General features: G+C 46.7%; 1 protein-coding gene across 1 annotated transcript in view; it reads right to left on the reverse strand.

The window, feature by feature from the left end:
* TCF25 (transcription factor 25) overlaps nucleotides 1–24,985 on the reverse strand; it is an 82,583-nt gene that overhangs the window by 55,314 nt on the left and 2,284 nt on the right. Inside the window, exons 2-6 of the mRNA XM_033941245.1 lie at nucleotides 21,681–21,845; nucleotides 16,122–16,190; nucleotides 5,168–5,292; nucleotides 4,659–4,724; nucleotides 4,451–4,533 (exon numbers count right to left, since the gene is read on the reverse strand). Of these exons, the coding sequence (XP_033797136.1) occupies nucleotides 4,451–4,533; nucleotides 4,659–4,724; nucleotides 5,168–5,292; nucleotides 16,122–16,190; nucleotides 21,681–21,845 (508 nt within the window). The remainder of the gene's footprint in view (nucleotides 1–4,450; nucleotides 4,534–4,658; nucleotides 4,725–5,167; nucleotides 5,293–16,121; nucleotides 16,191–21,680; nucleotides 21,846–24,985) is intronic.

Below are 24,985 nucleotides of genomic sequence, written 5' to 3' on the forward strand. Positions count from 1 at the left end.
GAATAGTTACAACCATGATTATTGGATTGTGGGAATCGCACAGAGATCACCACTGTCCCCTATACTTTTTAATGTTTTGATGAGTACAATATGGAAAGTGTAAGGTAATTTTTACATATAAGCTGACAATATCCCTTTATTACTGTATTTTTTGCACTATAAGACGTACCTGACCATAAGACACACCCTAGGTTTAAGGGAGGAAAAAAATAAATAAAGAATTCTGAACCAAATGGTGTACCCTGTCCCTCCCTCTGGTGGTCTAATGGCAGGCGGGACAGGGTAGGGTACCAGGCAGGTACGTAGGCAATCCCCCCTCCTTCCCTGGGCAGGTCTAGTGGTGTACTTGTACCTTGGTTATGTTATTTAAAGTTCACTGCACTGACTCCTAGGCAAGGACATTGCTGGCTTCCAGTACACTTTTGGATCCAATACAAGATCTTATGTTTGACCCACAAGGCTGTTCATATTAGCAAAACATCATATCTATCTAGACTGACCATTCCCTACACCCTCTAATCACACCCTTCATTCTCTTGACTCCCACTCTTTTCAGTTTAAAACTATTTTTGAGGCTTTAGGGGATGACATGCCCCTGCGGACTGACCTACATTGGCCACACCTCCAGATGCTTGAAAACAAGGTTATTCGAGCACCGTTCTAACATAACGCATAAAAAAGAAATTGACATATTGACCTGCCATTGTGTAAAAGAAAAGCACAATTTCCCAGAATATTTGTTTTGCCTTAGAGCACATCCCCACAACCCAACAGAGAGGAGATATGAAGCGGATACTGTATCAGCATGAACAACGCTGGATATTTTTTCTTGACACACTATGGCCAGAAGGGTTGACTCAGCATGTAGAATGGGTAGCGTTTTACAGATGATTGACAGCTTGTGATGTCACGACCCGGAAGTGCTCCTGGAAATTAGTCTCGAGTTCCTTTATAAGTAGCTTGCCATACTTGTGCCGGCGTGCACGAGATGCGGCTGGAGTTCTTAGCAACTTTAAATCCCTGAAGCAGCTTTACCTCGTGAAACAAGGCACTTGTTGGATTGAACATGGCATTTGGACTGGGCATCTGGTAGACGCCAGACAGTTGTACTATCGGGCTGCAGAAGAAGTGCTGCAGCAGCAGTTGCGATGTCACCCCGGGCCATGTTTCTAAGCTAATTAAAGATCTTGTCATTCCCTGTGCACAGTGATGGGTTTAGTACCCAGCAGATAATTACATTTTGGTGGTGGAGTTTTTTGCCAATGAAAAGAACATATGCAGCTTTGAATCTTTAGTGATTGCTGTTATTATAAAGCAATTTGAATGGCTCTCCCCTCAACCGCCAACCATTCCCCAGTGGAGAGCGTTAATGTTACATCAATTGTTGCTGGAACGCAAAGATACTGCGGACTTGTCATCAAAGGCGGGACGCTTGTTTTGTCAATGTTGGCAGTCATTCAGTATTACCTTTACTCCTTATGTTCAGAAAAAAATTTGGGATCCTTAGTTAGTTCACTATTTGTTTCCTGTTTACTGTAATTTTTCTTTGCATTGGTTGCCTCTGCTGCTGCCCGGGGTGGGTGGGAGGTAGGGGGGTGGGTGGTTGTGGTTTATGCTTGTAAATCTGACTCTGGATGTGTTGTTTATTGCTGTTTGTGCTGTTTAATAAAAATGATTTAAACATAAAGCAATTTGAGGCTTTTTCTCCACCTATTTAAATCAAACGGTTATCGTGGAGACGCAGCCCATTTCTGGCAAGTAATATTTGTTTCCACTATCAGCAGGGACAATGTAACAAAAGAGTCAGAAAAGACACTATGTAAACCAAAACAGACCGACTCTATAATAGTAACTCAAACCACGAGGAGGACCCGTTATGCTAAAATTCAGCTCAGAAATATAAAACTCTGAAGAGGAGGAGGTAACCCCCTCTTAGAAAAAAGAGTTTATCTTCCAATCATTGCTTCATAATATAACAAACGAGTCCAACTCAAAGGTATGAATGATTATAACGTGTATATGTCTCACTAATGGTGCAATATGCATCCAAAAACACTTTCAAAAAACAATCAAAATTTCTGCATTCAGGTAAGCACTAAAAGACTTTGCATTCATCTTACCCTTGACTTTGCATCTAACTTACCCTTGAATCCCAGAATGGTGGTTTCCGTCACAACCTCCAGGAGAGCATTCCAAGTGTCCACCACTCGCTGTGTGAAAAAGAACTTCCTGATATTTGTCCTGAACCTGTTGCCCCTCAGTTTCAGTCCATGACCTCGTGTCCGAGTCACATTTGACAATGTGAATACCGATGTATCTTGCTCAATTTTGTCGAAACCTTTCAGTATTTTAAAAGTCTCTATCACATCCCCTCGCAGTCTTCTCTTCTCGAGGGTGAACAATCCCAATTTTCCGAGGCGTTCAGAAGGTGGTGGTGAACAGTACCCGATCCGAAGCATCGGACGTGATCAGCGGAGTGCTGCAGGGCTCGGTCCTGGGCCCGATTCTATTTAACTTATTCATAAGAGATATGACGCAAGGACTTAGAGGAAGGGTATCACTGTTCGCCGACGACACCAAACTTTGCAACATAGTAGGCAGAAGCTTATTACCTGATAATACGACACACGACCTACTGCTGCTGGAACAATGGTCAACTACTTGGCAGCTAGGCTTCAATGCTAAAAAATTCAAGATAATGCACCTGGGTAAGAGAAACCCGCGTAGAACTTATATACTAAATGGTGAGACCTTGGTTAGGACCACAGCGGAACGTGATCTAGGAGTGATCATTAGCGAGGACATGAAGGTTGCCAATCAAGTGGAGAAGGCTTCCTCCAGGGCAAGACAAATGATGGGGTGTATCCGCAGAGGTTTCATCAGCAGGAGACCTGAAGTTATGATGCCGTTGTACAGAGCCATGGTGAGGAATCACTTGGAGTACTGTGTTCAGTTTTGGAGACCACACTACCGAAAGGACGTGCTGAAGATCGAGTCGGTTCAGCGAACGGCCACCAGGATGGTCTTGGGGCTCAAGGATCTCACGTATGAAGAAAGACTAAAGAAATTACGGCGGTACTCATTTGAGGAAAGAAGAGAACGGGGAGATATGATTGAAACGTATAAATACATCACGGGACGCATCGAGTCAGAAGATGATATCTTCTGGCTCATGGGACCCTCGACCACCAGAGGGCATCCGCTGAAGATCAGGGGAGGGAAGTTTCATGGCGACTCCAGGAAGTACTTCTTCACCGAGAGTAGTGGATCATTGGAACAGACTCCCACTCCAGGTGATAAAGGCCAGCAGCGTGACGGATTTTAAGAGAAAATGGGATACTCATGTGGGATCTTTAAGGGAGTAAATTCAGGGGAGGGGATACTTGGAATGGGCAGACTTGGTGGGCTATAGCCCTTTTCTGCCGCTTTTTTCTATGTTTGTAACTCAGATTCTCCATACCCTTTACTAGCTTCGTGGCTCGCCTCTGCACCCTCTCCAGCAGGGTTATATCCTTCCTTAGGTACCCCATATTGAATTTCTTGCACTTCCGCTAAAACAAATTACTAACCAACTGGATGTTGTGATATCTGCATGAAGTGTTCTTTTAAGTCACAGCAACTGGCATTCTTTGCAGACAAGGGAGAGTCACTAGCATGAGCTCAGCATTCCTCACCTGCTGCTGCTGTCTAAAGCATTGCTAACCACAAAGCAGCGGGAAAGGGAAAACTCATCATCATCACCTCACCTCATACACACTTAAGGGCATAGTTCTGAAGATCCTCAAATCCTGCAATTGTGGGGGTAAAATAACTAACAGTCACTTAACTAAAGGAAGCAGAACATGCCACAATCTAAAAAGCAAAACCTGTCACCCTCATACTCCTTTCCATCCTACAAGGCAGCAGTAACAAATCAGCACGCTTAATGAAATGCAACACGAAAAGTGTGGCTTACGGCTGGTAGCAGTCACTAGTGATAAGAGAATTCCTACACATTCAAGAGAAGCCAAAGGTGGTTTCATATCAGCCAACTAAAGAGAGACTCACGTCTTGAGAAAACCAAAATCCTCTATAAAGGGTTTCACATATATTCGGTTTAAGAAGTTTACTATCACAGTTTATAGTTTATTTAAAATTTGATAAAACGCTTTACAATATATTTCATGATGGAAGATAAAGGCCAAATGGCCCATCTAGTCTGCCCATCCGAATGTCTACTATTAAATCTCTATTTACTTCTTCCGTCTGTGAAGAAGGCCTGTATATCACACCAATGCATCCCACCGCTATCTACTATGTGAATGTGGTATTTGAATGATGACATGGAAGGTCATGTACAGATAACAACCCCACCACCACTACCACCACCAGCTGTGTGCATCACCAGGTCACTCAGAGGCTGCACTCTCTTCCTTAAAGTAAGATCACATCCAGCTAAGGGCATCTTTACCTGCTTTGGTGTAACGTGGCCAGCTGTCCTTGGCAGTGGTCAGCCAGGTGCTCCGGTGATACTGTCTCTGCTTCTGTCTTGGCCTGTGGAATTTAAAAAAATATATCTTACGTGGCTTTCTTTTTGCATCATCTGCTTTCAGAGTGCAAAAAAATTGAGAGGCAAGAGAAAGCTATGAAAGTTTCAGTCAACGGCATAAATTCCCCACCTCTGGTCTCCCAGAACTGCTCGGGCACCAAAGTACCTCTTCAACTCTGTTTCAGGATTCAGATTTCTAGAAGAGATAATTAAAATCAGAGATCACATGAACTCTTCTGCCCGCCATAAGCATGATCAAAGACTCAAGCATAAAATAGCATTGCTATAAGTAGCACTTCAATTTAGGCCACTAATTTATAGAATAGGCCCATCTATGCATGCAAATGATGTCGCTAAATTGCATTCACATCCAAGTTTATTAGGATTTTATATACCATCTATCAAGGTTTTTACATAAACTGCTGTTGAGACAGACATGGAGAAGCCACTGCTTGCCCTGGATTGGCGGCAAGGAATGCTGCTACTATTTGGGTTTTTGCCAGGTACTTGTGACCTGGATTGGCCTCCGTGAAGGCGGGATACTGGGCTAGATGGAAGGAGATCAGACTATAGAGACTGAGCTCCTGGTATGGATAGGCCATATGGTATTTTTCTGCCCTTATTGTCTACGTTACTCACCTGTGTTCAACATAAAGAAGTGGCCTGCAGTCTGTGTTTGAAGAGCTCTGGGATTGGAATGACAGACCATTGCTACTTTCAATCTTCTCCAGAATGCTATCGATATCTTCCACAGTCACATCTCCCTAAAAAGAAATCAACCAGGCCCCCAGTTCATTAAATGTGCAACAAACTAGCTCTATCTTTGCCTACTTCTGTTACCACCACACAAGCAAATGGTTCCCAAGAAGAAATATCAATTCTGCATTCAATTAACGTTCCCTTGGGGGCAATTTCTCCAGTTTTGTGCATATAGTGACAGAATAAACCTCACTCCTAAACCAGGGTGTGTGGAATATGATCTTAGCCTCTTCAAATTATTGCTAACACTTGTGATACCTGATATGCTCCAGAACTCAGCCGAGGAACTGAAATATGGAGAGACTCTGGGACGTTTCCCAACTCTAAAATGTCTTCTTGGATTGCCTGCTTTATACAGAGGTATTAAAAAAGAAAGATCCTGAACTAGAAATTACTGCAGTTACCTTTGATGATTCTGGTTCTTATTTAATTATTTTGACACCATTTAGAGCAACTCTCTATTCAAGACCTCATTACTAATCTGTATAAGCTTGCCTGGGTTCATAGTCAATTGCGCACAATTGTCATTGGTGCAATTGTGGCTGCGCTGAAATGTCTGCGTGCATTTGACTTGCCACCGCTTGCCTGATGTTTATTAGATTTAATGCTAAGTTTCTGCCAGGTTATATAGATCCCATTTGATTCTAGCTGAATCACAGCCATATTTTGCAACATTCTCAGTTTGGGACCGATATTCAAAATAAAACTTTTGAGGTCATAAACACAGAAAACGTTTGTATCTCAGGAAGAATGGGCCCCCAAGAGAACACAACTAGAAATTAAAGAACACCAATTGAGAATCTGGAACAACTTGAGAAAGATGTCTATTTACATAACCCACTTGGAAACCCAAATAATGTATCAAATGCGCTTGGTACCATCTCTCATATGTAAGTTCTGGCATGATATATCGATGAACATTGAAGAGATTGCCAAGCTAATAACTTCTGTGGTGGGACTGCTCAAAAATTCAGGTTTTTTGGCAGACTATTATGAAGGCTATATATAAACTAAATTAAAACCAAAAGGAGCTTGACTCGGTTAACAGTAATGTAATAATACATAAACTTGACAAGGAAAAGTAGACTAGACTAGTTAGTTTCCAAAATGTTTAGCAAACAAGGAGAAATTAGGTTCTTACCTGCTAATTTACTTTCTTTTAGCTTCTCCAGACCAGTAGAGGTTAACTTTACGATTGGTATATATCTAATCATGACCAGCAGGTGGAGACTGAAAACAAAACTTTGGGACAGTATATCCTAGCCCCTCCTCTCTATTTCCCTCAGTCTGCCGAATAGCCAAGCAGAACCAAGAACTGGAAACAACAGAGAGAAAAAAACAATACTCCGAAAGGAGTAACCAATAACATACCCAAAAAATGCTGTTGGAAAATGCAGAGGAGAAATTCCCGAAGGAAGAAGGTCCCCACAGCTCGCCAGCTAAGCCAGCCGAGCCACAGCCGCTGTTCTTCAATTCTCCCCGGCCCTAGAAAAATACTAGAACCCGCAGCAAAAACCAAAAACTGCCCGCGCAACAGCCCCAACAACAACAACAACAGACAGGGTGGGGACCTCTACTGGTCTGGAGAAGCTAAAAGAAAGTAAATTAGCAGGTAAGAACCTAATTTCTCCTTCTTTAGCACTCTCCAGACCAGTAGAGGTTAACTTTACGATTGGGACGTACCAAAGCAGTCCCTCTCACGGGCGGGACCCCCGAAGGGCCGATACCAGAACACGCTCACCGAACACCGCGTCCCGACGCGCCTGAACATCTACCCGATAATGCCGAACAAATGAATGCAAGGAGGACCAAACCGCAGCCTTACAAATATCCACCGGAGGCACGAGCGACGACTCAGCCCAAGAAGCCGCCTGACCCCTAGTGGAATGAGCCTTGAGAAACTCCGGAACCGGCTTCTGACTCAGAAGATAAGCGGAAGCGATCGTCTCCTTGATCCAGCGCGCAATAGTAGCCTTAGAAGCGCCAGCCCCCCGACGAGGACCCGCCAGAAGCACAAAGAGATGATCGGAGCTCCGAAAATCCCGGGTCCGCTGCACATAAGCATGGAGGACCCGACCGACATCCAACTTGCGCAGCTGTCGTTGCTCAGAAGAACCCTCCCGACTACCCAAGACCGGGAGGACCACCGATTGATTGACATGAAAAGGAGAAACTACCTTCGGCAGAAAGGAAGGAACAGGCCGCAAAACAACCCGCTCCTTTGAAAACTCCAGGAAGGGAGCCCTACAAGAGAAAGCCTGTAGCTCCGACACCCGTCTAGCGGAAGTAATGGCCACCAAAAAGACCGACTTCAGCGTAAGGTCCTTCAACGAACAGCCATCCAACGGCTCGAAAGGAGGGCGCACTAGAACAGAGAGAACCAGATTGAGATCCCAAGAGGGAATCGAGGGCCTTATGGGAGGCCTGAGCAACTTGGCCGCCCTAAGAAAGCGAATCACATCAGGAATGGCTGACAAACGCTGACCTGTCACCAGCCCCCGAAAAGCCGACAGGGCCGCCAGATGAACCCGAAGAGAAGACCAGGCCAGGCCCCTATCCAGGCCATCCTGCAAAAACTCCAGAATGTTAGGCAGAGAAGCGCGAAAGGAGACCACTCCCCGCGCTCGGCACCATTCCTCAAACAGACGCCAAACCCGTACATAAGCCCGAGAGGTAGAAAGCCTCCGGGACCCCAAAAGTGTAGAGATCACCTTGTCGGAATATCCCTTCTTACTCAGGCGGCCCCTTTCAAGAGCCAAGCCGTAAGACAAAAGGGAGACGGGTCGAACATGGGAATGGGACCCTGCGTCAGAAGATCGCACTCGAGAGGCAGAGGAAGAGGATCCGCCACCAGATGCCTCACCAGATCCGCATACCACGGACGACGAGGCCAATCCGGAGCCACCAAGACCACCAGCCCCGGATGGCGAACAATGCGAAGCAGTACTCTGCCTACTAATGGCCAAGGAGGGAACACATACAACAGCCCCTCCGTTGGCCACGGTTGGACCAGAGCATCCAGACCCTCGGCCAGACCGTCCCTGCGACGACTGAAGAAGCGGGGTACTTTGGCGTTGCCACTTGTAGCCATCAGATCCATCAGGGGCTGCCCCCAAGCACGCACTAGCAACTGAAACGCCTCGGCGCCGAGACACCACTCTCCCGGATCCAAGAAGTGACGACTGAGGAAGTCCGCCTGAACGTTTTCTACCCCGGCAATGTGAGAGGCCGAGAGGTCCAGAAGATGCGACTCCGCCCAAACCATGAGCCGAGCCGCCTCCTGCGCCACCAGAGTGCTCTTGGTGCCCCCCTGACGATTGACATAAGCCACTGCCGTGGCATTGTCCGACAGGACTCTGACCGACTTGCCCAACAAAAGGGAGTGGAAAGCCAACAGCGCCAGCCGGACCGCCCTGGTCTCCAACACGTTGATCGACCAGGAGGCCTCCTCCGTGGACCAGGTTCCCTGAGCAGAGTGACCCAGACACTGGGCCCCCCAACCCAGGAGACTCGCATCCGTAAGGAGCACCGTCCACTGCGGAAGATCCAGACCCACCCCCTGAACTAGGTGAGGGGTCCGGAGCCACCAACGCAGACTGCAGCGCGCCAAGCCTCGCAGGGGAACCGGAACATCCATCCCGTGCCTCTGGGGAGACCACCTCCGGAGCAGAGCATACTGAAGAGGACGCATGTGGGCCCGCGCCCACCTCACCACGTCCAGGGACGCCGCCATCGACCCCAGGACCTGGAGGAAATCTCGCGCCCGAGGACACCGGGACGCCAAAAGCAGGCGAATCTGAGACTGCAATTTGCTCACCCGGGCCTCTGGGAGGAAGACCTTCCCCAAGGAGGTGTCGAACAGCACCCCGAGGTACTCCAGACGCTGAGCCGGAACCAACCGACTCTTGGAAAGGTTGACCACCCAGCCCAGCGACCGGAGAAACTCCACCACCCGAGCCGTAACCCGGTAGCTTTCCTGCAACGACTTGGCCCGAATTAACCAGTCGTCCAGGTAGGGGTGTACCAGAATGCCCTCCGACCGCAAGGCTGCCGCGACGACCACCATCACCTTGGTGAACGTCCGGGGAGCCGTGGCCAGCCCAAAGGGAAGCGCACAGAACTGATAGTGCCGACCCAAGATCGCAAAGCGCAGGAAACGCTGATGAGAGGTCCGAATAGGAACATGCAAGTAGGCCTCCGTCAGATCGAGAGAAGTGAGAAACTCCCCCGGCTGAACCGCCAGAATGACCGACCGCAGCGTTTCCATACGGAAAGAGGGAACCTTGAGAGCCCTGTTGACCCCTTTCAAATCGAGGATGGGCCGAAAAGTCCCCTCCTTCTTGGGCACCACAAAGTAAATGGAGTACCTGCCCGTGCCCCACTCCGGGGGGGGCACCGGAACTACTGCCCTGAGATCTAGCAAGCGCTGAAGGGTCTGGCGAAAAGCCTGCTTCTTCCCCGGAGTCTGACACGGAGAAGCGAGGAAAAAATCCGGCAGAGAGCGGGCGAACTCCAGGGCATAACCGTCCCGCACCACCTCCAGGACCCACTGATCGGACGTGATCTCGGCCCATTTGGGAAAAAAGTCGCGCAGCCGGGCCCCCACCGGAACCAAGGGGGGCGCCGGCAAGGCGTCATTGTGCAGGACGGGAAGCGGGGGAACCGGCGGAGGGGTTCCCTGCCCCCCGACGGGCCCCCCGAAAGGGCTGCATGCGCTGGAAGAACCGACCCCGGGAAAACCCCGGAGACTGGAAAGAAGCAGCCCCACGCCCAGGGCGATACTTGCGAAATTCCCGCAAACGCCCCCGGGCCGCACCCCCCCGAGACGCCGGGCGGGCACGGTCCTCCGGCAAACGGGGAACTTTCGAGTCCGACAGAGTCTGAATTAACTTATCCAAGTCCTCTCCAAATAAAAACGACCCCCGAAAGGGAAATTTAGTAAGCTTAGCTTTGGACGCAGCATCCGCCGCCCAAGCGCGCAGCCACAACACACGCCTTGCGGCCACGCCAAAAGCCATGGACTTAGCCGAGATCCGCACCAAGTCATACAGAGCATCCGAGAGGAATGAGGCAGCCATCTCAATCTTTGCTACCTCCTGATCCACCAGAGACCAGTCGTCAGACTCTCGATCCAAGACCCGCTCCGCCCACCGAAACACGGCGCGAGCGACCAGTCCCCCACAAATAGCCGCCTGGACCCCAAAAGCAGAGACTTGAAAATTTTGCTTAAGGATGTTCTCCAATTTGCGCTCCTCAGAGTCCCGCAAGGCAGAACCGCCCTCAACAGGCACGGTATGCCGCTTGGAAATAGCCGAGACCACCGCATCCACGACTGGCGAAGCTAACGTAGCCCGATCCCCTTCAGGAATGGGATACAGGCGAGCCATGCTGCGCGCCAGCCGAAACGGCGTCTCCGGCGTTTTCCACTGCTCAAGAATAATATCCCGAATATCCTGATGCATAGGAAAAGAGCGGGAAACGGAACGGATCCCTCGTAACAGAGGGTCCCCCACACGCGGAGTCTCCGGCGGCGCGTCCTCAAAACGCAAAGCCGAAGAAACCTGTTGAATAAGGTCAGGCAGCTCATCTCTCTGAAAAAGGCGCACCACGGACGCCTCGTCACTGGAGAACGGGAAACCCGACAACCCGCCGCCAGCTTCCGTCCCCTCCAGAGGGTCCTGGAATTCCTCAGAAGGGTCCAGGTCCTCCTCCATACCGACACGTTCCTCCGACCACAAATCCTCGTCCCACGACACCCGCGGACGCTTGGACAAGAGAGGCGGCGGAGGGGACGTCACGTCAGACGAGAGAGGCAAAGCCGCAGGGAGCGCGGAGGAAACCCCACCCCCCGAGACCCCCTGGGCGCAACCGGGACCCCCAGCCGCCTGAAAATAGGCTTTGCATAATGAAAAGAAAAAATCAGGGGAAAAACCCCCCGAGGGTCCCAAGGGACTCCCTGCCACAGCAGGGGACCCAGCAGAAACCTGCCCCTGCTTAGACAAAACAGGGGGAAGGTCACCTGAGGTGGAAGACAAAATGGAGGGGCCAGACAGAGAAGATGGCGTCTTTCCCGCCAAAACAGCTCCCTCCACAGCCTGAAGCGGCTGAGAGACCTGAATAGTCTCAGCCGCTAAAACAGGCAAGCCGGCATCAGCTGTCAAAATATCAGCTGAGAGGGAATCCTCTAAAACCCGACCGTCGGCGGCTCGGGGAATCCCTCCGTGGGCGGACGGAGAAGACCGGGCTTCTCCACCGTTCCCTGCCGACTCGCGAGGCACCATCGGCGGGGAGCTCTGGGCGCCTGCAGCCGCTGCCGACGGAGCTCCTCCACCGCACCGGCCTGAACACCGCTTGCACAGGCCGGCCGCGAGTGCCTCGCGTCTGGAGCACAATGAGCACTTTTTCCCTTTAGAAGTGCTCATTGCTCCATACGCGACCTAGCTGTAAAAAAGTGCCGGTTAGTTGAAAAAATACAGTAAAATACAGTTTTCTTAAAGGGATACAACCCTCCAGACCAGCACTACCTCAGGATTTTTTTTTTTTTTTTTTTACAGAACAGACTCCACAGGCTCTCGAAGCAATATGCCTTGCTTGATTTAGGGGGCAAGGCTTACTGCTGAGGCTCCTCTAAAAAAATATGGGGAGGTGGAGGAAGTGGGGGGAGGGACCCCGCTCGTGACCCGCCGGGTTTGACACCCCCGAGGTCGGACGAACCCCCAAACAGAGTCCGTCCAAGCTCCGTCCGGCTAAAAACAGGGACAATAAACCTCTAAACAAATTCCAACAGCCCTACCAAGGGAGATGGGTACAGATCACTCAACACCTGCTGGAGACTGAAAGAAGACTGAGGGAAATAGAGAGGAGGGGCTAGGATATACTGTCCCAAAGTTTTGTTTTCAGTCTCCACCTGCTGGTCATGATTAGATATATACCAATCGTAAAGTTAACCTCTACTGGTCTGGAGAGTGCTAAAGAAAAAGGTTTTTAGAGCTTTCCGGAATAAAGCAAAAGAACCTAAAAACTTCTTAATGTAAGCGGTAAAGCATTCCAGAATTTGGTTAATTTAAAAGCAAAAGAATGACTCTTGAAGATTTTAATTTTTGAGAACTTCTGGCACATTCCAGTCTAAAGGAATCAAAGTGATGAAAATGCCAAATAAGATCTTAACTGCACTTGAATTGAATTCCAAGATATGCTGGGAGCCAATGTGATTCCTTGAGCAGAGGGGTTACAGGATCACTCTCTGCCTCTTTTGGAGTTACAACAATGGAATATAAAGTAAGCAGGAGGTGTAGTAATCATTCAGCTGTCATTAGAATTACAGTTCAGCAATTTCAGGTAAGTTAGATACAAGTTATGTTCTATAGAGTTTGGGGAGGGAGCTCTTATAGTCTCAGGAGGGGTGAAATGCTGTTGTGGAAGTTGCTGTGGAAGAGCATACTTGATAAGTATGAATTCTCAAAAAGGAAAGTCTTCTGTTTCTTTTGAATTCTGGGGTAATTAGGTTCTGTCTTAAGAACATAAGAATTGCCGCTGTTGGGTCAGACCAGTGGTCTATCTAACCAGCAGTCCGCTCTCACGGCGGCCCCTAGATCAAAGACCAGTGCGTACGTTCTGGTTCAGCAGGAACTTGTCTAACTTTGTCTTGACTCCCTGGAAGGTGTTTTCCCCTTTGACAGCCTACAGTATATGCTTCTTTTATTAGGCTGCAGTACCATAAATACAATGAAGATGAAGTTCAACGTTGAGAAATGTAAAGTATTACATGTGGGAATCAGAAACTTGAGGTACAACTATACGATGGGAGGGATATTATTGAACGAGAGTACCCAAGAAAGGGACTTGGGGGTAATGGTGGACATGACAATGAAGCTGACGGCACAGTGCACAGCGGCTGCTAAGAAAGCGAATAGAATGCTAGGTATAATCAAGAAGGGTATTACAACCAGAACAAAAGAAGTTAACCTGCTGTTGTATCGGGCGATGGTGCGTCTGCATCTGGAGTACTGCGTCCAATACTGGTCGCCGTACCTTAAAAAGGATATGGCGATACTCAAGAGGGTTCAGAGGAGAGCAACACGTCTGATAAAAGGTATGGAAAACCTTTCATACGCTGAGAGATTGGAGAAACTGGGACTCTTTTCCCTGGAGAAGAGGAGATTTAGAGGGGATATGATAGAGACTTATAAGATCATGAAGGGCATAGAGAGAGTAGAGAGGGACAGATTCTTCAAACTTTCGAATAATAAAAGAACAGGAGGGCATTCGGAAAAGTTGAAAGGGGACAGATTCAGAACGAATGCTAGGAAGTTCTTCTTTACCCAACGTGTGGTGGACACCTGGAAAGCGCTTCCAGAGGACGTAATAGGGCAGAGTACGGTACTGGGGTTTAAGAAAGGATTGGACAATTTCCTGCTGGAAAAGGGGATAGAGAGGTATAGATAGAGGATTACTGCACAGGTCCTGGACCTGTTGGGCTGCCGTGTGAGTGGACTGCTGGGCACGATGGACCTCAGGTCTGACCCGGCGGAGGCATTGCTTATGTTCTTATGCATTTTGCTACACCTAACAGGTAGAAATGTATCAACCTCGCATCATTAACTGACCTGTACACAAAGATTTGTTACGTTTATGAAAGGAAGACACTGGATGCCTCATTAAAAGGAATTTGATCTCATAAGAGAGAATTTAGTTTCTATTCCTATTTTTTGGCAAAATGATTTCAGAGAAGCATTACTTTCAGGTGGAGATAAATCATATGGAACATTCCTAAAGCAACAGATTCAAACTTTATACCAGAAAACAAAACAGATAGCAGCAAAGGAAATCAAGTATCATACTGTAATTATTCTGTGTACATATGAAAAGACAGAATATCACTAAGGCCCCCTGAGAGGAAGAGCTAATAGATACTGCGGATGGGCAGCCTGGATGGCCCATTTGGCCTTTACCTGCCATCATATTTCTATTTTTATCAAGCCGTGTTAGGATTTATTTATATCACTGGCCTCTGTGGTAAAAACTCTGATGCTCATAGGAATTCTTTTGAGCGTCAGAGCTTTTACCGCAGCGGCCAGTGATAAAAAACCCTAATGTGGCTTGAGATACAACAAAATACAAAGAACTAGAGACAAAAAATGGTCATTAATGGTCTGATCAAAATCTTCTAAATTCACCAATAGGCTGCAAGAAATCGAGCTAGTAGTAAACCAGAGATCAGACCCAACCTTTCCCCTATTCAATCTACTATAAAGGTTTTGGGCGTAACACTGGACCAGGGCCTAACCATGAAAGACCAGGTGGATTCTTTGGTTAGAAAGGGTTTTTTAACTCTCTGGAAGCTTCGGTCCATTAAAGCATATTTTGATGCTTCATCATTTAGAATTTTGGTACAATCTCTTATACTGAGCCAACTTGATTACTGTAATATCGCCTATCTGGCAATTTCCCAGAAGAGAATGCAGCGATTACAACTGGTGCAAAATGTGGCAGTTCTTCCTACCGACTCCTGCATTGGCTGCCGATGGAGGCACGTGTGAAGTTTAAGTTTGGATGCTTTTGCTTTAAAGTACTATTCGGTTTAGTCCCTAAATATATAATGTAATGTAATTTATTTCTTATATACCGCTACATCCGTTAGGTTCTAAGCGGTTTACAGAAAATATACATTAAGATTAGAAATAAGAAAGGTACTTGAAAAATTCCCTTACTGTCCCGAAGGCTCACAATCTAACTAAAGTACCTGGAGGGTAATAGAGAAGTGAAAAGTAGAGTTAGAGGAAAAATAAAAATAAAATAAACATTTTAACAAGACAGCATTGATCTAAATACTTTGGAAGGTAGAAGAGAGGAGAGAAAGGAATAGAAGCAGAAGGGGGAGCCTTTGAACAGTAGAATTCTGGAGAAATTTAAATGATAGAAATAGAACAAAACAAAGACAAAAGGCAAAACAATAGATAAGATTAAGGATAAATCATAAGCTGGAAAGAAAAAAAAAATATAACTGACCTTTTCTCTTTCTCAACCAATAAACATAAGAGAAGCTCAAACTTGAATTTTGTTTCTCCACCGGTTAGAGCAGGAGTCCCCAAAGTCCCTCCTTGAGGGCCGCAATCCAGTCGGGTTTTCAGGATTTCCTCAATGAATATGCATTGAAAGCAGTGCATGCACATAGATCTCATGCAGATTCATGGGGGAAATCCTGAAAACCTGACAGGAGGGACTTTGGGGACCCCTGGGTTAGAGGATGTGAATTTAAAAGACATCAACACCACCTTTTCTCATATCAGGCAGCATTATGAGGTAAAGATCTGGAACAATTACTTATGCTTGCCAATACTTATTGGGAATTCAAGAGACACCTAAAAACATATCTGTTCCTGAAGTACTTAGGTAGCTGATTTGCACAATCTTTCCCACAATGTACCACAATAACTGATCTCTGGAGCTGTTAGACACCATTTTTGTAACAATTTGTAGCATTTTTAATCATTGTAAAGCACATAGAATTTCACGGTCCTGCGGTATATAAACTGCTATTATTACTTCCCACCCCTGCACACAGTACAGTATTTTCCTTTTATTTAGCGTCCACTGCAGCTTTCATACACAATTCTGAGAACATGACAAGAAATCCTTAAAGACAAACACCGCAAGACTTATCTCAATCCCCTGAGGCAACCCGATCCACTCGGAAATGTCCAAATAACTCCTTATGTAATCTGCCTTGAACCGCAAGGTAATGGTGGAATAGAAATCACTAATGTAACGTAATATGCTGCTGCTCTGGGAGGACTTGAATCCACTCACCTAAAAAGGACACAAAAATCGGTACCTGAGGTTCTCCTGCTGTATGTTTCTTATTTTTCTTCCTCTTCTTTTTCTTCTTTATTTTATTATCCATCTATAAAATAATTTTATGTTTAAATGATTTTTCTTGAGCCAAGAAAAATACACAAAGTCAACCTATTCATCCAGTAAACAGAGCTCAAACAATTTTTTTTTAATATACAAACTCCCTCTACCCCTAAAATAATTTTTAAATATTACAGCATTCTTTTAATTAAAATGTTCCTGGAAAAGCTATAGAAATGCATAAAATTCATAAAGAAAAAATACTGAAGAAACTGATTACAGAAGTTTCAAAAAGCTTAACATTATAAAATACATCCACACATTCTCTCGCTAATCCAAACACCATGAACGGTATCATCTTCCTTAGCCTAAGGCAGCAGATTTAGTTATAAGGAACAGAATTGAACTCATAAATGCTGTAGAATGTCACAAGTCACTCGTTTTCAGACTTCACTGCTTCCTGTGCTCCTTATCACATGAACTGAGTATGTTCACACATGAGGGATTATGGAAAAATTATGTTCTTACCTGTTAATTTTCTTTCCTTTAGACGCAGCAGATGAATCCAGAGACCAATGGGATAGCCCACATCTACCAGCAGGCGGAGATAGAGAAACTGATTAACAGGTGGTCCTATTGGCTGGCACACCTCCTGCATCTTCAGTATTGCTCATTGCCCAAGCATCCGTAACCATCAATAGGCATAGCATGTAAAAAACTTCTTTCCCATAACAAATCACAAAAGGCAATAATACAGAATACAACCATCAATAATAACAAACTTCAAAAGTTGCAAAAGAAAACCTGACAGACAATATCCAGAAAGGGTGGGGCTCTGGATTCATCTGCTGCGTCTAAAGGAAAGAAAATTAACAGGTAAGAACATAATTTTTCCTTCCTTAGCAACAGCAGCAGATGAATCCAGAGACCAATGGGATGTAGCAAAGCAATCCTCAATCTGGGTGGGAAGCAAACGCCACCTCCGCAACAACCGAAGCACAAAACGCCCCTACCGCATGCGCCCCCACATCCAAGCAGAAATGGGGAGAGAAAGCACGCTCGGAAGACCAATTAGCCGCGAGACAAATCTCCTCCAAGGAAAAAAACCTCTGGGCCGAGCCCAAGAAGTAGCCATCGCTCCAGCGGAATGGTCATGAAGTTCTTTCGCCAACCGCTTCCCTGCCAGCAAGCAAGCATAAAGAATGTCCTCCTGGACCCATTGAGCGATGGAGGCTTCGGACGCCACCAAACGTTTGAGGCGTCCCTTGAAGAATGCAAAAAGGAGCTATAAACAACTAAAAGTCGTAAGAAATCGAGCTCACAGAGAACGCTACGTACATATCAAAAAATGCAGTGAATAAAAGCACTGCTCCCAATTTCTCCTCCCAGGAAGAAGGAAGGAAAAGCGAGCATGACATAAAAGAAAGGATGACACCCCCCTAGAAAGAAACAATGGTACCATCTGAACTGATACCCCATATTTCGGAAATCAGAAATAGGAATCCCCGTTAAACAAGGCCTGCAACATAGAAAACTGCAGAGCTGAAGCCAAGGCCACAAGAAACCCCAGGTTCAACGGCACAGCCCTTTAGAGTCCCAAAAGACAAGGATGAAATGAAGCCTTCGGTAAACTGAAAAGAAGTACGTGAAGATTGTACTCCAAACCGGGCTTTCTAAGAGGCGCATGAATATACCGCACTCTGTTTAGGACCTGAACTACATGAAGCTGAGAAGTAAGCGAAGAGCAATATATCTAGCCCTTGTAACAAGCTAAGAATGGCACTAGAAGCTGAAGGGAATTGAACGCTAAGCCCTTGGCAATACACCTGTGCCAAAAAGGAACTCTGGAGTGGTTCAAACGTTAAGAAGCACCCAAGAAAGGAAAAACCTCCAAAAGGAAGCAGAAGCCACAGGAGAAGACGTCCGTAGCACCTGGATAAGAGAAGAAACAACCTGCTTCGCATAACCCTTACACGTCAACCAAGATTTTTCAAAAAACTAGGTCGTAATACTAAAGTAGTACAAATATCCATGTTGAACGGACCCTAGGTGAGCAAAGCCGGAGATACCAGGAAACTTCTTAGTCCGGCTGTTGAAAGACTCATCAAATCCGCAAAGTAAGGATGGCGCCGCCAATCCAGAGATTCTACAAATACTGTGCCCAGAAAGCAAGCTCGAGGTGGCAAATCCAAGCCATCGGAAAACACTGAAAAAGAGAAGGCAGAAGCGAGAAAGGAGCCATGCAGCTACCCCCTCTAACTCCCACTCCCTGGGCCCGCCGAAGAAGCTAGGAAGCTTAGAATTGAGAGACGAGGCCATGAGGTCTAGGTCAAGGAGATCTCACGTCCATAAAAAGAGCTAGAACGCCTGAGCCACATATCTCAATATCCAGGATGCAGAAGATTACACTATTACTAACATGCACACTTTCCAGAGCGTACACAGCGCTGTACACTGTAACATACAAGAAATGGGCCATGCTCAGATTCCGCGGAGAGAAAGTCTATCCAAACTCTTATCCTGATCCATAAAAGGATCTGCCAACAGAAGACGAAGATGAGAGTCCACCCATTGAAGCAGAACAACTTCACCTGCCAATGAGTACAACACTTACTGCCCAAGCAGTAGAGAAATACCCCCATCCTAATACTGACCAAAAGGACCCTCAGCGGCAATCCGGAAGAATGATCTGAAGCTCCAGAAAGGTAGCCTGACCCTGCTCAAGAGCAGAAGAATGAACAAGAACTGAGTCGCCTCTGAAGACCAGACTCCAGGAGCTGAGGATGGAAGCCACGGAGCCCCCCAACCCGACAGCCCGGGATGGTCGGTGATCATGAGATAGTCCAGCAAAGACCGAGGCATGCCTTGAAAAGAGAAATCGCGCGGAGCCACCAAATCATACAGAGTGATGCAGGAGGAGCATACCAAATAATTGGTGCCCTGAGATACCGGGAACCACCGGAACAAAAGCGACTGCTGTAGCGTAAGAAGGGGAAAGAAAGCCGAAGTCCCCAGTGGAGTCAGCAATATGGATCCCAGAAACTGTACAGAATCCCATACTCTTGGTCATGGTAAGCGAAGAAGAATACCAATCTGAGACCGAGACCCCACGCCCAAGTCTCCGGAAAGAAACACATGTCTCTCCTATATGAATAAAAACATCACCCCGATATACCTATAAATAGTACAGGAGAAAAGAGTGCTGTGCAAATTCAAAGATGCACGTGTAAAGAACTGAGGAAAAGATATCACCCTTTTCATGTCAGTCAAATGGCCTGACTGGAAGTCGTCCGAATCAAGCAGGCAGTCAAGAAGAAATTAGATGAATCGCCTGGTAGCGCCAAAACGGTACCACCGCCCACATCACCTAAAACGTTCGTGCACCGCAAAATTTACCCTGCCGCGGCTTGCATAGAAAGAAATCAGACTCGGGGAATAACCAGAAGAACGGCCCACAGCGCCGGAAAAAACATATCCCATGTCATGAGCGCTGCTATAAACCGGCACCTGCACAATCAGCTGCACATGGCCGTGACAAACACTGATGAAAGAGAGCCTCAGAATAAACAGGACTACTGCTGCACTGAAACCCAACAAAGAGAACAAGTACGAGCATGAAATCGCATCGCTACTGCTGCGCTGTAACCAACAAGGAAACAAAGCGTGTGCATGCAAAGGGCAGGAAGTCCCGGCACCCTCCATGGATTTCTAGTCATAAAACTTAGCCTCAATAAAATATCCATACCTTAAATGTATGATGACCGAACCCACAGTACTAAGACTCCCAAACAGAACCTGAAGTTCAAACAACTGTAAAAGCCAGATATACTCACAAGCTTGTTGTTAGGGCCGGTTGAAGCCAGTTTGCAGCAAAAGCATGGCAGAATGTAACAATTGTGGTCTCCTTTTTTTTTTTACAGAGAAGGGAAAGAAGAAAAAATTTGAGACCCAGTCAGACCCTCTAGCAATGGAGGGAGGGTGAGGCAGGGACAAGGGGGGGCCCAAGGGTAACCTCTAAAGCCAGCACCGTTCAGCCGGACACCCCTGTCTCACTGAAGAGAAACCTCAACAGGAGAAACAGAATGGCAGTCTCACTGAAGAGAAATCTCAACAGGAGAAACAGAATGGCAGTCTCACTGAAGAGAAACCTCGACAGGAGAAACAGAATGGCAGTCTCACTGAAGAGAAACCTCGACAGGAGAAACAGAATGGCAGTCTCACTGAAGAGAAACCTCGACAGGAGAAACAGAATGGCAGTCTCACTGAAGAGAAATCTCAACAGGAGAAACAGAATGGCAGTCTCATGAAGAGAAACCTCAACAGGAGAAACAGAATGGCAGTCTCACTGAAGAGAAACCTCGACAGGAGAAACAGAATGGCAGTCTCACTGAAGAGAAACCTCGACAGGAGAAACAGAATGGCAGTCTCATGAAGAGAAACCTCAACAGGAGAAATAGAATGGCAGTCTCACTGAAGAGAAACCTCGACAGGAGAAACAGAATGGCAGTCTCACTGAAGAGAAACCTCGACAGGAGAAACAGAATGGCAGTCTCACTGAAGAGAAACCTCAACAGGAGAAACAGAATGGCAGTCTCACTGAAGAGAAACCTCGACAGGAGAAACAGAATGGCAGTCTCACTGAAGAGAAACCTCGACAGGAGAAACAGAATGGCAGTCTCACTGAAGAGAAACCTCGACAGGAGAAACAGAATGGCAGTCTCACTGAAGAGAAACCTCGACAGGAGAAACAGAATGGCAGTCTCACTGAAGAGAAACCTCAACAGGAGAAACAGAATGGCAGTCTCACTGAAGAGAAACCTCGACAGGAGAAACATAATGGCAGTCTCACTGAAGAGAAACCTCGACAGGAGAAACAGAATGGCAGTCTCACTGAAGAGAAACCTCAACAGGAGAAACAGAATGGCAGTCTCACTGAAGAGAAACCTCAACAGGAGAAAATAAAGTTCCAGCCACAGCCAGAATTCAGGAGCTAGTTGAATAGGGACCTTTTCCTGCTGGGAGATAGAGATTACTGATGAGACAGGAGGAGTGCCAGCCAATAGGACCACCTGTTAATCAGTTTCTCTATCTCCGCCTGCTGGTAGATGTGAGCTATCCCATTGGTCTCTGTTGCTAGGGAAATTTGCATTAAGCTATGAAGATATTCCTGTTATGCTGACTACTCGCATATCAAGCTCTGAACTGGTCAAACAGCAGCAACATTTACTTTATCTCATAATCTGTGGACAAACCCTTCCAGTGACACTGCTCTGAGGAAGCAAAGTGTGTCCTACCTCTTCGAATACAGCTATGCCTTCAACTATTGTCAATTTGCTCACTTGAATATTTATTCTTAGGTAAGTGCAGTCCTCCGTCGCGACAGTCTGTTCACTTAAGATGCAGTTTAAGAAGAGTTATCACAGGAACTCCAATAAGGCTCATCCCATTCATTTCAAACTCTGTAGGTAATGTGCAAATGACAGACTGCCAGGGAATGCTACTTTATTTAGATTTCCCACCAGTAAGCAAGAACCTATACCTGGATGTTATTTGCCACTTGCTCAAGGTCTGCCACCTCCTTCTCTTCTCCATGTCCATTATGTTCTGGCTTTCCACTTTCACGCTCTTGCCCTGTCAGCCTAGAATCCACCACTTTTCTTTCTGCTGGTGCTCTCTCTTCCACATCGTCATCTGCATTGGTTATCTGCACAGAAGGAGAGGAGAAACGGAGTATAAATCTGCAGAGGTATATTTCTTTCTTTGCATTATAACTCCTTCAGGTCCTGCTGCAACAAGAGCAAAGCCAAGCAATGACAGCACTCCTGGCCCTATAGTGTAAGAATTCAAGAAAGCCTGGGATAGGCCTGTGGAGATGACGGTAACTGTGGATGGCCTTTATCTGCCATCATGTTCCTAGTATATATCACACTCTAACATAATAGCACAAGTTCTTACACTAGGCCATCAGAGAGTGTGTGTGTAGGTGGGGGAGGGTCTACTGCAGGGGTCTCAAAGTCCCTCCTTGGGTTTTCAGGATTTCCCCAATGAATATGCATAAGATCTATGTGCATGCACTGCTTTCAATGCATATTCATTGGGGAAATCCTGAAAACCCGACTGGACTGCGGCCCTCAAGGAGGGGCTTTGAGATTCCTGGTCTACTGCATCTCAAGACTACATTATGATTTATATTCTGCCACTACCCCAAAAAGTTCAAAGTGGATCACAAAGACAAACAATGGCTAGGAAAAAATACTCAGTTAAACAATCATAATATGAATAATTTTTCTATAACAAATCACCTAAAAAGTTCTTAATAATCTCCTAAACGTCACATAATTACCTTTGTTGTTAGAACTCTAATGGAAATGGGAATACCCAAAACACATCATTCAGCTGATAGAGAGCCTATATGAAAATTATCTTTAGCTCTTATAAAAAAAAAAAAAAAAGGAACCTTATTCCAAATTGTAGGTGCTTGATAAAAAAAAGACCTAAACCAATTACTAAACTGTTTTTATCTATTTAGAACTTGGAAACTTAAAATTAAACAGATTTCAAGACCTGTTCTCCTTAATTGTAAAGAGACTGTGTCTGAATTCAAGAGGGCCTGGGATAGGCACGTGGGCTCTCTTCGGAGAGAGAAAGAGATAATGGTTACTGCGGATGGGCTGACTAGATGGGCCATTTGGCCTTTATCTGCCATCATGTTTCTATTTCTATGTACATACAAAGGGGACAATTCATATAGAATTTTAAAAACCATTGTACAGGTTTTAATTCAGGCAGTAACAGGAAGCCAATGCAATAATTACATATAAGGAGTAATCCTGTCAAATTTAGAAAAAGAAAATATCAAAAAGTATTTGCATGTTCCTTCAGTGGTTCTCATTGGGAACTGTTCTTTACTCCATATGGGGCCTTGTCATTTGGCAGCAGTTTCAATAGCACTAGTACTGCTACTACTTATCCTTTCTGTAGTGCTGCTAGACATACACAGTGTACATGAAAATATACAAGAGACAATTCCTGCTCAGTAGAGCTTACAATCTAATCAAACAGGACAAGCCTGGGGAAAAGGAGTTTCTCAGGCTTGGGTGCTTTACAAGCAAATGGGGGTTAGGAGTTAAAACAACCTCAAAAAGTAGGCCTTTAACAAGGATTTGAATACTGTCAGGGACTAAGCTTGATGTAATGGCTCAGGCAGTCTGTTCTAGGCATATGGAGCAGCAATTCAGTATTCAGATCCAGACTCAAAGCCCACTTCTTTGAAGCTGCTTTCAGTTCCAAACTCCAACCCGCCTGCTAAGCCCCAATATCTGGTTGTGGTAAGAGCGGATAGCAGGAAAGGTTTGGACAATTTCCTGGAGGAAAAGTCCATAGTCTGTTATTGAGAAAGACAGAGGGGAAGCCACTGCTTGTCCTGGATCGGTAACATGGAATGTTGCTACTCTTTGGGTTTTGGCCAGGGCCTAGGGACCTGGATTGGCCACCGTGAGAATGGGCTACTGGGCTCGATGGACCATTGGTCTGACCCAGTAAGGCTATTCTTATGTTCCCTCACCTGCTAAGCCCCAATATCTGTCTTATCGTTCCCTCTAATTCCCCCACCTGAGCCCTGTGTATTGATGTCCAGAGGACATAATTTGCGGTTGAGGGGTGGTAGATTCAAGAGCAATGTTAGGAAATTCTACTTTACGGAGAGGGTGGTGGATGCCTGGAAAGTGCTCCCGAGAGAGGTGGTGGAGAGGAAAACGGTGACGGAGTTCAAAGAAGCGTGGGATGAACACAGAGGATCTCTAATCAGAAAAGAATATCAAATATTGAACTAAGGCCAGTACTGGGCAGACGTGCATGGTAGAGGTCTGCACGGGAACGGGGATCGCGGGAATCCCGCGGGTCCCGCGGGGATCCCGCGGGTTCCCCCCCTGGCCCACGGGACTCCCACGGGGACGCCCCCTGGCCCACGGGACTCCCACGGGGATGCCCCCCTGACCCACGGGACTCCCACGGGGACGCCCCCTTGCCCACGGGACTCCCACGGGGATGAAAACAACCTACCTAAATTCTGGCGATGCAAGTCTGGAGTCGCGTCGGGAAATAGCCATGTTGAGCAGTGAGCTCAGCACGTACACAGATGAAAGCCTTGCTTGCTGATTGGTCCGGCGGCCCCGCCCCACCGTGCCGCCGGACCAATCAGCAAGCAAGGCTTTCATCTGTGTACGTGCTGAGCTCACTGCTCAACATGGCTATTTCCCGACGCGGGCATTAGGCTGTTTTTTGTCATTTCGGGTGGGGGATGGCAGCGGCAGCAGCAGCCTGAAAAAGAAATCATCCTGGCCGGGTTCGGTGTCATGCTCCGGAGCTTCTACAGCCTTCCTATCTCCCTCTCCCTTCTACCTGCGGCTCTCTTCGGCAACTTAGCAGCAACGATCGACACAAGCTTCTGGCGTCGGGGCCTACCCTCTGCGAGTCCCGCTTGTTTCAACTTCCTTTTTCCACAAAGGTGGGACTCGTAGAGGGAAGGCCTCGATGTCGGCAGCTTGTCTTGATCACCGCTGCTGACGAGTTGCTTAAGAGAGCCGCGGAGCAGGGGGGTGTTGCCAGGTGCAGGTAGAAGGGAGAGGGCCAGATGCAGGACTCGTGGGTGAGGGAGGAGAAGAGAGAGGGGAGAGAAACAAAAGGAAATATTTCATACTGGGCTGGGCCGGAGTGGAGAGAGGGTGGAAAGATTCTGGCTACAGGGTGCATTAACAAAGGAAAAAGGGGGAAAGCTGAAAATGGAGATAGTGACACAAAGAAGAGAAAGGGTAAGCAGGACCTTCTGAATAAGGATAGAGATAC

This window comes from Geotrypetes seraphini, chromosome 4 (assembly GCF_902459505.1).
Source record: "Geotrypetes seraphini chromosome 4, aGeoSer1.1, whole genome shotgun sequence".
NCBI lineage: Eukaryota > Metazoa > Chordata > Amphibia > Gymnophiona > Dermophiidae > Geotrypetes > Geotrypetes seraphini.